This window comes from Meles meles, chromosome 10 (genome assembly GCF_922984935.1).
Source record: "Meles meles chromosome 10, mMelMel3.1 paternal haplotype, whole genome shotgun sequence".
Taxonomy (NCBI): Eukaryota; Metazoa; Chordata; class Mammalia; order Carnivora; family Mustelidae; genus Meles; species Meles meles.
The window spans coordinates 23,473,395-23,487,523 of NC_060075.1; the positions used below are offsets into that span (position 1 = coordinate 23,473,395).

The 14,129-nt window shown below is 39.1% G+C and overlaps 1 protein-coding gene across 2 annotated transcripts in view; it reads left to right on the plus strand.

The window, feature by feature from the left end:
- The window catches only part of TNPO3 (transportin 3), an 86,472-nt gene that overhangs the window by 67,092 nt on the left and 5,251 nt on the right, over nt 1-14,129 (plus strand). For both annotated transcript variants that reach the window (XM_046020502.1, XM_046020501.1), the window contains 5 exons: nt 325-441; nt 1,707-1,801; nt 3,165-3,321; nt 4,910-5,077; nt 9,771-9,883. In XM_046020502.1, the coding sequence (XP_045876458.1) occupies nt 325-441; nt 1,707-1,801; nt 3,165-3,321; nt 4,910-5,077; nt 9,771-9,883 (650 nt within the window). The remainder of the gene's footprint in view (nt 1-324; nt 442-1,706; nt 1,802-3,164; nt 3,322-4,909; nt 5,078-9,770; nt 9,884-14,129) is intronic.

Consider the following 14,129-nt stretch of genomic DNA (forward strand, 5'->3'; position numbering starts at 1 on the left):
TTAGGTATTGTGACTTATGCTAGGAATCTGCAAATAGCTTGGATGATAGCAAACTCATGGCTTCCAGCTTGAAGTATTATGTAGCTCTTACAGCATTGTTTTGGGAAGTTTGTAAAAGATCAAAGGCTTGAAAGGACTCTGAAGAGAGTACTTGGAAATTACTGAAGAATTGAGCCCTGTGTTTCAGAAAATGTTGCCAACAAGCTTTACTATGTTGTCTTAAAGAGAAGAAATCAGTCTGTGAATTTCTTCCTCTAGACAGTTTCCTAATTTGATAACTTTTTGGGGGGTAAAGAATTGAACAACTGGTTTCTCCCTTGGCAGATGGTGAATGTGTACCACGTACATCAGCATTCCTGTTTCCTGTACCTTGGCAGTATCCTTGTGGATGAATATGGCATGGAAGAGGGCTGTCGGCAGGGACTCCTAGACATGCTCCAGGTTTGTTTTCCCTGGGGAGTTTCTTGGAGGGACTAAAGGCCTGAGCAGTTTGTTCTTCACCATGTCTTGAATTCTCTTCTCTATGTTTGTCCTCCAGGCATGTTGATTTACTAATAACAGAGAGGTAGAAACTTGCCAGTTGTTCCCTGGACAGAAATGCCTGGGAGTATCTGAGAGAGATTGACCATATGACTGTAAAGATCATTACAGCTATTACTGCCAAATTTATGCTCTCTAGAGATGATGGTTTTTTGAGAGGTAGAGAAGGGAACAAATGGATATAAAACTCAAGGATAATTCTTTTTTAGGTTCTTGCCTGGAATAACCAGTGTACTAGCTCACTTATTAGCAGGGTTGGTCTTAGGATAAATAGCAGGCATTGGAAAAGGCTCTTGATATACTGCTTTTTTCCCCTCCTAGTCATAAGGAAGAAAATATATTAGGGAGTTTATCATGCTCCTTTTCACAAGATGTCTTACCCTTTAAAACTGACATTTCATGGGGCACCTGAGTGGCTCACTCAGTTAAGTGTCCGACACTTCATTTGAGCTCAGGTCATGATCTCAGGGTTGTGAGATCCAGTCCCACATCAGGCCCCACACTGGGCATGGAGTCTGATTAAGATTCTCTCCCCTTTGCGCCTCCTCACGCTCTCAGAAATAAAATAAAATCAACATACTATTATTTTAAAATCTCAAAAAAAAATCCTCCATCTACTCCTTTAGTGGACCTGACCATATTTAATACACAAGCAGTCTTTACTTTCAGAAACTTCTACAACTTTTGTGAGAAAGAGAGAGAGACAGAGATAGAGAGCAAGATGGGGGTAGGAGGGTAGTGAGCATGGGAAGACGAAGAGAGAGAATCTGAATTCAGTGCCACACCTAGCATGGAGTCTGACACAGGGCTCACTCTCATGACCCTGAGATCATGATCTGAGCCAAAATCAAGAGTTGGACACTTAATTGAGCCACCAAGGCCCCTGCAGAAACTTCTGAAACTTTGAGATAACATCTGTCTAGTTTCATCAACTAAAATTTATACCCTCAACCCTTTCTGAACTGTGGACTTCATATGTGAAAACTATTATCAGTTGAGAAAGATTTCTCTCTTCCTTTTCTTGATCTGATTCTCATCATAGTTTTTCTTTTACCATCTGTACTTCCCCTATTTTGTACCTTTTGTATATGTTGTGATATTTAGCAAGTCTGAATGCTGTTAGATTTAGTATACAGTATTTATTTAAAATCACCATTCTGTTTTAGGCACTGTGCATCCCTACCTTTCAGCTGCTGGAACAGCAGAATGGGCTTCAGAATCACCCTGACACTGTGGATGACCTGTTCAGGCTGGCCACCAGGTCAGTCCTTCTGAAGAGCAACCCTTTCTTTTATTGCTTTTCCCCATCACTGCTTCATCTTGTCTTGTAACACTTGACTGTTTCTCTATAAAATGAGGTTAGTGGAGTATAGGTAGGTTAATGATTCTCATAGCCCATAGTTAAATTGTGAGCGGAATATCTCTGTAAGTGAGGAAGAGGAGTTGGATGGGAGCAGGGTAAAGCAGCTGGGCTGGGTTTCTGTCACAAAGGAGGGAACATGCATAAGACAGTTAAAACCAGCTTGGTTAAAAACATTTGATTAGAAAATCTTAGAATCCCCTGTAGTTTTATGTTTCTGTGCTGCTCTGATGACATGTTTCACTTCAGCTTTTTCCTTTAGGAAACTTGGCATCCTTTAGATATAATCATATCTCAGAGTAAAAAATTCTTAGGATTTTAAGGTACCTTAGAAGTTATCCTGTTCTGCACTTCCTGGTTCTACCCCCAGCTTTCCATCCCAATTTTTACTTAAATTTCCTTTTACCAGTAACAGTGACTATATTATTGCCAAACCTTTGAATTCCTTCTTTAGTCCCTAGCTAAGGAATTTGAACCAAATCAGTTAGTGAACAAAAAGCATTTAAAAATTATGAAAAATAGAATATTATATGTAAATACACACTTACTATATATTTTATCACTTATAAATGCAAAGTGGTATTAACTATTTCAGGATTGAATATTGAATGCTTTTTTGGTTAATTTTTGGACATGTTAGAAACACCTTTGTTGTTGTTATTGCTGTTTTTGATACGAGAGAACCTTGGGTGGATTCTTAAGCCCCTGTTTACCCAGTGTGTGTTACTTGAAAAACATCCCTGAGATGCTCTTTGCTAGGTAAGCATTATGAAGTAAATTTGGAAACTGCTGTGTCTTTTTTGTGGAGAGTCTCCATGTATGTTAAAGGGTCTGAAACCTTGTAGGATATTGAGTGGAAAGTTTAAAGAGTTCTATATACCCCTGCTCTACCCCTCACAACCCCACGGCCTCCCTCACTATTTACATCCCCCACCAGAGTAGTCTGTTTGTTGGAATTGATGAACGTGTATTAACATGTCATTATCATCCATAGTTCATAGTTTACATTAGGATTCACTCTTGGTGGTGTACCTTCTGTGGATTTGGACAGATGTATAATGCATGTATCTACCATTATAATATCATATGGAATAGTTTTAATACCCTAAAAATCAATGTATTACACCTGTTCAGCTGTCCCTTTCCTTCTAACCTCTAGCAACCATTGATCTTTTTGTCTCCATCCATTGTTTTGCCTTTTACTCTGGTTGCTTTGGAGCCTAATCCTTTCATTTATACCTAGCCTGTCTTTCTAAAACACCAGGTTTATTCAGCGCAGCCCTGTCACCTTGCTGAGGAGCCAAGTGGTCATCCCTATCTTGCAGTGGGCCATTGCCTCTACTACCCTGGACCACCGGGATGCCAATTGCAGTGTCATGAGGTTCCTGCGAGACCTTATCCATACAGGGGTAGCCAATGATGTAAGTATAAACACTGTACCTTCCTACTTTGTACTTTATCACCTTTTTATTTCTCTTCCTCATTTCTTAGGGGAAAACCAGATTCTCCTTAATTGATCTATGTTGGTAGGTACATACCATTCACTAACCAAAACATGAACTATTAGGGTGCCTGGGTGGCTCAGTGGGTTAAGCCACTGCCTTCGGCTCAGGTCATGATCTCAGGGTCCTGGGATCGAGTCCCGCATCAGGCTGTCCAGTCAGCAGGGAGCCTGCTTCCCTCTCTCTCTGCCTGCCTCTCTGCCTACTTGTGATCTCTCTCTGTCAAATAAATAAAATCTTTTAAAAAAAAAACATTAACTATTAGATTTCAGACAGCCTCTACTAAGTGCTATAAGCTATATGAAACAGTCTAAAAGTATTTCTGCTCCCATATCGCCCAGGATTTAGTAGAAGAGATAAACAGAGATAAAAAGATTTAAGAAACAATAAGGCAGTATTTATTTGATTGCTAATGAGTGATAAAAGTTGTGGTTGCTCTGAGATCAGAGGAGAGAAAGCTCCTTGGTCAGAAGTGGGTTGGGATTAATTTCTGGAATAAGATGGACTTCACTGGGCCCATCGGATATAGGTAGAATTTGGATGGATTAGAGAGAGGAGGACAGTCTTAACGGGCATAAATCATAGTCAGAGAAAGGATAATACTAAGTATGTTAGACAATTAAGAGACCTGGTTGGCTGGAATAGTAAAATGGCTCACAAAGTTTTCTTTCTTTCTTTCTTTCTTTTTTTTTTTTTTAAGATTTTATTTATTTATTTGACAGAGGTCACAAGTAGGCAGAGAGGCAGGTGGGGGGAGAAGGGGGAAGCAGGCTCCCTGCTGAGCAGAGAGCCCGATGCGGGCCTCAATCCAGGACCCTGAGATCATAACCTCAGCGGAAGGCAGAGGCTTAACCCACTGAGCCACCCAGGTGCCCCACAAAATTTTCAAAGGTAGATTTGCCTAAATGTGGAATAGAGTTTATTTAAGGTTAATAGAGAATGGTGAAGAAAAAAGCAACTGTGTTAATGGGCTAATTATTTAAGAAGTTTGGTCATAAAAGAGAAAGAAAACTAGATGTGAAAGCAGTTTATAAAAAGTTATTTTTTTCCAAGGTACTAGAAATATATGTATATTCTAGTGTATAGTCAAGAAGTGCCAATGTGTATTCTGTGCCAAGAAGAAAATAAGGGTTTTTTTATTTATTTATTTATTTTTGATAGAAAAGATTAGGTGTCTGATAGAAGTTCTTGTTTATTCATTTGGTTTTAAAAAAGGAAATAGGAATACATTTTTCTATGAAAAATAATTAAAACTGCTACCTGTAACCTTTAGTCATTGTTTCTCTTCTGCTCTCTATTCTAAGGGTTAAGGTTAATCTCAGCTGAAATCCATAACCATTTCCTTGATACTAAACTCTTAATATTTTCTTCCTAAGGACAGAACATTTTAGTGGAGTCTGTAAATCTTGCTGTTATGTATTATATATACTTCTTTTTCCAGGAAGGAGGAATTATTAGAGTGGAGAGTTGAAATTAGAATTCATCCTTTCCTCTTGTTTCCTTACAGCACGAAGAAGACTTTGAATTACGGAAAGAACTTATTGGACAGGTGATGAACCAGCTTGGACAGCAACTTGTAAGCCAGTTGCTCCACACATGCTGCTTTTGTCTCCCTCCCTATACCCTACCAGATGTGGCTGAAGTCCTCTGGGAGATCATGCAGGTTGACAGACCGGTAAGATTGTTTTCATGAAGAACCCATTCTCACAGTCCTTAAACTTTGGTTCCTGGAGGCAGACTATAACTTTGAAACCAGCTCTGTTGTATCTCCATGGTACCTAATCTAGGCATATTGCTAAGTTTAATTATTAGATGAAGGGGACTATAGAAGGCTAGTAATACATTATTAGGTTTTTAAAAGCATATTGGTGTCACTGTCATAGGGTTTATATTACCGAATACTAAGCATGGAATTCAGCTGTGTGGCTGGCCAGTGAGTAATTTGTTCATTTGTAAGAGATGCCCATATATCAGCTACATAGTGGTACAGGTTATTCAAGAAGGGAATTCACTCCAAGCTCCTTAGATAACATTGTATGGTTTTCCTTGGTAATAAGTCTCACCAGAGCATTTGGGGATACAGAAGCAGAAAATCAGCTCACAATATACACTTGGATTTCTCCTTTGGATTAATTTGCATCTTGTTTCAGTTTTTTTTTTTTTTTTTTCTTTTTTAAGATTTTATTTATTTATTTGACCGACAGAGATCACAGGTACACAGGCAGGCAGAGAGAGAGAGAGAGAGAGGAGGAAGCAGGCTCCATGCTGAGCAGAGAGCCCGATGTGGGCCTCGATCCCAGGACCCTGAGATCATGACCTGAGTTGAAAGCAGAGGCTTTAACCCACTGAGCCACCCAGGTGCCCTTGTTTCAGTTCTTGATCCAGGTCATTTATCACCTGAGCATGGAAGGTTTTTTTAGGCTATCCAGTAATGTCCAAGTAATTTCAGTACTGGGCCATGATCATAAATGAGGTTATGTGCACTGCGTGGAAGTTTTGAGCATAGTGGTAAAGTATATATAGCTTATACATTATTTTTTAAATAGGATTTATAGTTTTTAATATTAATACAAAAGCAGTTTAGAAAAGTGCACAGTTGGTTCTAGTTAAAGTAAGCTATCTTCCAGAACCACGAAAAAATCCAGATGCACAAGTTTATTGTAAATTTTAAGTCCACATATTTCTTAATGTTGTCTCTTGCTTTGTATCATTGATGATAGTTGTTAGCCTCAACTTCAGTAGTTTCACAAAACAAAGTACACTTCTAGTGTTAGATTCTGATGTTACTGAGCCAGAAGTTCTTCCTTGGATTTGTGTGTTATCTCCAAAATTCAGTGATTAGTTTATATTGTTTTAGTGAGCATATGCTTTACTTGATCTTTGGCTGAAACGAAAGGTGGTCACGTGTAGGGCAGATGCTTGATAAATTTCTACATTTTCTTTAGGTTTATATTCCAAAACAGCCACATGAACTTTTTTTTTTTTAAGATTTTATCTATTTATCTGACAGAGATCACAAGTAGGCAGAGAACCAGGCAGATAGAGAGGAGGAAGCAGGCTTCCCACTGAGCAGAGAGCCTGACGTGGGGCTCGATCCCAGGACACTGGGATCATGACCCGAGCCGAAGGCAGAGGCTTTAACCCACTGAGCCACCCAGGTGCCCCTGCCACATGAACTTTTAATTGTTGTTGGTTTTTTTGGTTTGTTTGTTTGTTTTAAAGATTTATTTATTTGAGAGAGAGGGGGCACGAATAGGAAGGGCAGAGGAAGAGGGAGAAAGAATCTCAGACTCCGAGCCAAGTGCAGAGCCCAACATGGCTCAGTCTCACGACCTGAGCCCAACCAAGAGTTGGATGTTTAACTGACTGTGCCACCAGACACCCCTATTTCTTCTGTATCAAACTCGTGAGGCTCCTGTGTGACTTTTCGTTTCGTCAGGTAGCTCTGCAGTTCTTCCACGTAAGCTCAATGCTTCAGGAATGAATAGTACCTACAGTTCCCTAGTTGTTCAGCATGTTCTTGTTTCAATCTAATATGACTGTATTTTTGTTTTTTCCTAAAGAAAGTACTCAGTGAACCCCTGAGCACCAAGAAGTTTGATTACAAAAGTTCTTGACCTGGGGTGCCTGGGTGGCACTGGTGGGTTAGGGCCTCTGCCTTCTGCTTAGGTCGTGATCCCAGGGTCCTGGGATCGAGCCCCGCATCAGCCTCTCTGCTTGGCGGAGAGCCTGCTTCCCCATCTCTATCTGCCTGCCTCTCTGCCTACTTGTGACCTCTGTCTGTCAAATAAATAAATAAATAAATAATCTTTAAAAAAAAAAAAAAAGAAAAAAGAAAAGAACAGTCCTTGACCTGAGAAATAAAATTTCTGTAGTATTACTTTTTTACAAGCATACTTGGTTCCCAGGTGGCAGAAAGCTTATTATGTAAATTTAACTTTATAAAAACATTCTTGGTGCACCTGGGTGACTTAGTCTGTTAAGCAGCTACCTTTGGCTCAGGTCATGATCCTCAAGGTACTGGGATGGAGCCCCATGTGGAGCTCCCTGCTCAGCGAGGGGGTGGGGGGGTCTGCTTCTCTCTCTCCCTCTGACCTCCCTGCTTGTTTTCTCCCTGTCTTTTCTCAAATAAGTGGATTAAAAGAAAAAAACTTTAAAAAAATAAAAATGAAAATATTCTTAATTTGTAAAATAAGGTTAAGTGCTAACAGAGGAAGAAAATTAGAACAGCAAGTTGAGGCAGGAACGGAAACCAGATAGCCATGGGCTTTTAAGTGTTTACGATATAGGTAGATACCCACAGAATGGGTGTCAAGCAGTTTAAAGTGATTGTTTTCTATAAACATCAGCTTACAACTGAATTTTTTAAAGGAACTTTTACATAAATACGGGTTGTCCATACCCTGTAAACTGATTGAAATTCTAGGGATAGAAGGCCAAAAGAAAATTTGCATTCTTGAGCACTTTCTTAATCATGCCATTCTCAAAAGTCAGCACAGGGATTTTTTCAATAGAAGATGGCATACATATCAGCTTTGTCACATGACTTGAATATACTATTTAAACCCTTACCTCTGGGGCACCTGGGTGGCTCAGTGGGTTAAAGCCTCTGCCTTCGGCTCGGGTCACGATCCCAGGAACCTGGAATCGAGCCCTACATTGGGCTCTCTGCTCAGCGGGGAACCTGCTTCCTCCTCTCTTTGCCTGCCTCTCTGCCTACTTGTGATCTCTATCTGTCAAATAAATAAAATCTTTAAAAATAAATAAATAAATAAACCCTTACTTCTTTGTTGTATACCCATCTGTGACACATTTATTCATGTTTTCAACTAGATTTCTGAGATTCCTTTGTGTGCTAGCTGATTAATTTTGCTTTTTAGTTTCATTTCTTAATGTTCTTGTTTGGGGCTACATTGTAGTTAACTCACAGGCTATTTTGGATGCCAAAACTTGTATCAAGTAAGGGTTCTTCCTGAATCTCTTGGCCTTCCTTGTTTGTCTTAGAATGTTGTCTTCCTTGGGGGGCAACATTTGGAGAATTATGCAGTACTTCTTAAGCATTTATAATGTAATATTTACTTTTACTCTGGTTTGTTACCATAAATTAACATAATGGAATATATAATGTAAAACAATTTAGTTGTGAAGGTTATTTTATTGCTGGAAACTACAACCGAAGTGTACACCCTACTTAAGAAAGGCATGGAAAATTAGAGCTAGCTCAATGAAGAAGGGTTCAACTGAAAGTAACCCAGAGGAAGTCTCCAGATTTGATTTTTAGTTTGAAGAGGAAGAAAGGGGGAGAGAGGGGTAGACAGTTTTTGTGCATTTAAAAGGCATAAAGAGACTATGCTTAGATGTAAATAATATTCTTTTACAACATTTTTAAAAAGGATTTATTTGAGAGAGAGTATGCAAATCGGGGGAGGGGTAGAGGGAGAGAAAGAGAATCCCAGGTAGACACCCTGTTGAGCATTGGATCCCACAACCCATGAGATCATGACCTGAACCAAAACCAGGAGTGGGATGCTCAACCCACTGAGCCATCCAGGTGCCCCAATAGTATTCTTTTATTTATTTTTTTTAAAGATTTTTAAAATTTATTTTTTTGAGAGAGAGTGGGAGAGCACAGAGGGAGCATGAGAAAGAGAAACAGACTCCCACTGAGCAGAGAGCCCAGTGCAGGGCTTGATCCCAGGACCGTGAGATCATGACCCGAGCCGAAGGCAGCAGCTGAACCCACTGTGCCACCCAGGCGCCCCAATAGTATTTTATTAAATAGCAACCAGAATGAGCAACAAAATTTTTTGACCCAGAGAACAGGCAGGCATCACAAAGGAGCTGACTAGATACGAATATTCTACTGAGAGTTGACCTTAAAATCCTTTAGACCCTTGATTCATACTATATATAATATATATATATATTCTTTGACAAGTTTACTTAACTATATTTTTTGTTCTTACTCTTTGTGGTACTGAACTTTTGCTGTAGGTTGCCTTTGATCTATACACTCTAGAGTTTTCTGGCAGCTGTTTTAATTTTTGAAGTATTACAGAAGTTTAATGACAGAAACAGAGCAATAGTCTCTTCCAGAAGAGACTTCACTTCTAAGGTAGAGAAGGGCTTGCTGAAATGATGCCTGTCACACCTTTGATGGGAATTCTAGGTTTGCCTTTGTAGACTGTTCCAAACCCCAGAGGGTTGGGAGGCCTAAAGATAGTAGTGCTTTTGTTAATTCCTTTACTTACTTCCAAATCTGGAAGAGCTGATGGTGCTAAGAATGCCTGCAGGTTTTGTTATTACTTGTAGGGTCCAGTTGAGTAAGTCCTGCTTCCTCTCAAAACTCTTACTGTCTCTCTGCACAGACTTTCTGTCGATGGTTAGAGAACTCCTTGAAAGGTTTGCCAAAGGAGACAACCGTGGGAGCAGTCACAGTGACACACAAACAACTTACAGATTTCCACAAACAAGTCACTAGGTGAGTGATGGGGGACTTTTCTTGTTTTGTTGCTTTTTTTAATGTAAACAGAAATGTGTGTGCAGAAAAAATATATCTTCGTTTCTTATACCAAATTTACCCAGGAGTATGTCTCTTGTGTGCCTTCATTAATTCACAGTTTGTCTGTTTAGCATTGAATTGCACAAATTGACATTAGAAACCAATCTGAGGGGAAATACCACCATGCTGTATAGGTGTACATCAGTTTTACTATGCAAATTTATTAACTGGTATAAGGTCTTAATGGGTAAGTGGAAGCGTTATTTCTTCCAAAAGAAAAATGCATTTATCAGCCCGCTACCCTTCACGGGATCTGTATTTATCTTTCTGAAGTCCTCTGTTCTCTTCTGTATTCAGGAGTCAGGAACGCAGATGTGAATAGGTAAAGCATTAGTTGTAAAACATAGATGATGTAAACTGCAGTGAATTGGAAAATTTTCACTGTGCCTGAAGATACTGAAGTTTAAGTTCATGCAGGCCAAACAAAATACCTCTCTGAGATGCATTGAGCCCATGAGCTGCTTGTTTACAGCTTAGTTAAAATGTTAAGTATACATTAGTATATTTTTCATTGTGAACGTAGTAACCGTTTTAAGTGTAGCTACATAGTCTTCCTAATTACTGCTTTATAGCCAAAAAGGTGTTGCTTAATTTCCATACAGTGCCTCTATTAGTAGACATTTCAGTTATTTTTTTTAGTATTGTGGGTAATATTAAAACTCTAGCCTTTTCCTTCCTTTGACTGTTTTCCTTAAAATGCAGTCACTAACTCAAAGGTTATGAGATTTTTATGGCTATTAAGTGTTAATGGTAGCAAGTTAAAGTGTGTTTTGAAACTGTGTGCTACCTTGCCCTCACATACCTTTATATATATCTAGAATCTCTAGAATTTTGCCTAAATTTTAGGCATTGGCTTATATTCATATAGTAGTGGAATGACTTACAGGTCCAAGAAAGAATGTTGAGTAAGGTTTGGTAATAGTGAAAACACTGGAAATACTCTAATTGCTCATTAATAGAAAATGGTTAAATAATTAACAGTATAATTAAATGAGTAGGCACTGGAAGAGAAGGAGCAAGAATATAAGTGTCATGATACAGAAATATATGTAAGGTATATTATAAATGGAAAAAATAACAGTATCATATAACCCAACTTGTCCTGATAATTTTTTTAAGTTTCTTACTGTGATAAAATACACATACAATGTATCATTTCTCAAGTATACTGTTCAGTAGTGTTAAGTATATTCACACTGTTGTGCAATTTCTAGAATTTTTTTCATCTTATAAAACTGAAACTATACCCATAAAACAGCAACTCCCCCTTCTCCCATTCCCCAGCAGTCATACTCTACTTTCTGTTGATGAGTGAAATCATACGGTGTTTATCCTTTTGTGACTCTCTGTAATGTTCTCAAGGTTCATCTGTGCTGTAGCTTGTATCAGAATTTCTTTCCTTTTTAAGGCTGAATAACATTCCACTTTATGTATGTACCACATTTAATTTATTCATTCATCTATTGGTGGACATTTGGATTGCTTCTACCTCTTGACTGTTTTAAGTAATGCTGCTGTGAACATGGGTATACAAATATCTCTTCAGGACCCTGCATTCAGGGTGCCTGTGTGGCTCAGTCAGGTGTCCCAAGTCTTGATTTCTACTCAGGTCATGATCTCAGGGTTGTGAGATCAAGCCTGGTGTTGGGCTGGCTCTGTGCTGGGCATGGAGCCTCCGTAAGATTCTCTCCTTCTCTCTGCCTCTCCCCACCTTTAAAAAAAAGGACCTTGTTTTCAGTTCCTTTGGATTGGAAAGAATTCCCAGTAGTGTTCTTTTCCCCACTGAATGGCCTTGGCACCCTTATTAAAAATCATTTTACTGCACCCCTGGGTGGCTCAGTGGGGTAGGCCTCTGCCTTCGGCTCAGGTCATGATCTCGGGGTCCTGGGATCGAGGCCCACGTCGGGCTCTCTGCTCAGCGGGGAGCCTGCTTCCCCCTCTCACTCTGCCTGCCTCTCTGCTTACTTGTGACTTCTCTCTCTCTCTCTCTCTCTGTGTCAAATCAATAAAATCTTTAAAAAAAAAAATCATTTTACCATACATGGGAGGGATTTATTTTGGGGCCCTTTGTTCAATTCCGTTGATCCCTATGTCTGTCTTTAAGTCAGTACCATACTGTTTTGATTACCATGGCTTTGTAATAATTTTGCAGTTGGGAAATGTGAGACCCCCAACTTTGTTCCTTGTCTAAGGTTATTTGGAGTATTTGGAGTCTTTGGAGATTCCATATGAATTTTAGGATATATTTTACTATTTTCACAAAAAATGTCAGTAGGATTTTTGATAGCAATTGCATGGAATCTATAGATCACTTTGAGTAGTATTGATGTCCTAACAAAATTAAGTCTTCCAGTCCATGAACAGGAGAGGTCTTTGGTTTTTTTTTTGGTGTCTTTAATTTCTTTCAGCAACATTTTGTAGTTTAAGTATTACATTCTTTTTGATGCTGCTGTAAATGAACCAGCTTGCACTTTTAAAAGATGTTTTATTATATTTGTTATATATATGCATAGTAAATTTCTGAAGACAACTTGGGACCAGGATGGGACTTTCAGTTTTTATTTCATAACTTTCTATAATATTTTCATTTTTTTCCTAAGCATGTGGTATACATTTATAATTAAAACCAGACCTAGTTTTTAAAAAGGGGAGAGAGACGCCTGAGTGGCTCAGTCCATTAAGCATTTGACTTCAGCTCAGGTCATGATCTCCCAGTCTCCTCAGCTTCATGCTCAGTGGGGAGACTGCTTGTCCCTCGTCCTCGGTCCCTCCCAGTGGTTGTGCACGTGTGTGCTCTTTCTCTTTTTCTCCGCACATGCCCTCTCTCTCAAATAAATAAAATCTTTAAAAAAAATAAAAGGGCAAAGGGGGGGGGGATAAATTGTAGGTGGTGGTTCAATAACTGATTGTCTTTTTTGAGACCTAATTTCTTAATCTTACTTTCCAAAATGGCTTATTTTCTCATCTCCCAGAGTTTCTTCAGTAATTTTGCTAAAGAATTTGTTAAAATTCCAAACCTATGAGTGCTGTTATTTTATAGCTTACTAAAAGTGGCTTAACTTCATGTCCCAGAAGTAACTGATTTTGGCCATAGATCAAGTGACACACATGACCAAAAAAATGTCATGTGACTACTTTCATGATATATTGTGCTAGAAGGGAATTTCCCCTTCTCTAGGTAGGCATATATTGACTGGGATGACTTTACAAAATTATTTTACTTTTTTTTGTGGTGAATCTTCCCAGTAGTAGTATTCCACCTCTAAGCAGTCTCAGGGAAAAGAGTGTAGTAGCTTCTTTCTGCTTCTGTTTTGTTCTTTTCCATCTGGTATTGGGCAGGATCATATTGGTTGTAATTTCCTTAAAGCAAATGGAAGCCTGGAGAGAACCCTCAAAGAACTAGGTTTAGCGTCAGGGATATTGGCATGAATCTTGCTACTTGCTGAACCTTGGCCTATTCATCTGTAAAATAGCGTTAATACTACCTCTCTTACTCATCAGGGGTTATTATGAGATATCAAGTGGAAATCTAAAGATTTGGTATGTAGTAGGTGATCAGTGAATGTTAACTTTCTCCTTGGAAAAGAACCTGCTGGAATGTTGTTAATGCATTTGCAAAGCTAGCTGGAGCATGTCTTCTGCCAGCTCTAAGGCAACCACCCACACATTCTGGAATAAGTATCCACCAAACCTGTATTCCCTTGTCTGAACTAGTCTATGATGGGTAGAACTGTAGAATAAGTGTGAAAAGACATGGATATTCCCCCATTTAAGGAAAATTAAGTGGCACAGAAAGGAGCCCAAATAACGCAAGGCTACAAACAAAAATACCTGTGATATTGGGAAATAAGTTGCACCGGCAACCTGGCCTACTTGATCTCCCACTGCGGAACAAGTTTTGCAGCTCCTCCTATAGTAGGCTGTGATGACACGGTGCTGAGAAATGAACAGAAGAGGTAATGTCGAGGTACTAGAGAAAAGCTTTGAGATTGCTCACCTCCTTGTAGTAATTCTTTCTCTAGTACGAGTTTTGCTCTTGAACCTTCTGTTCCATGCATGACTCAGTCTCCCTTTTGGTTGTAAGGTCCTGTAATTCCTGTCTCAACATGCTGCTTTGTTTGCCATTCTAACAGGGAGGGCAAACTGGTTCAGTTTCATTTCAGCA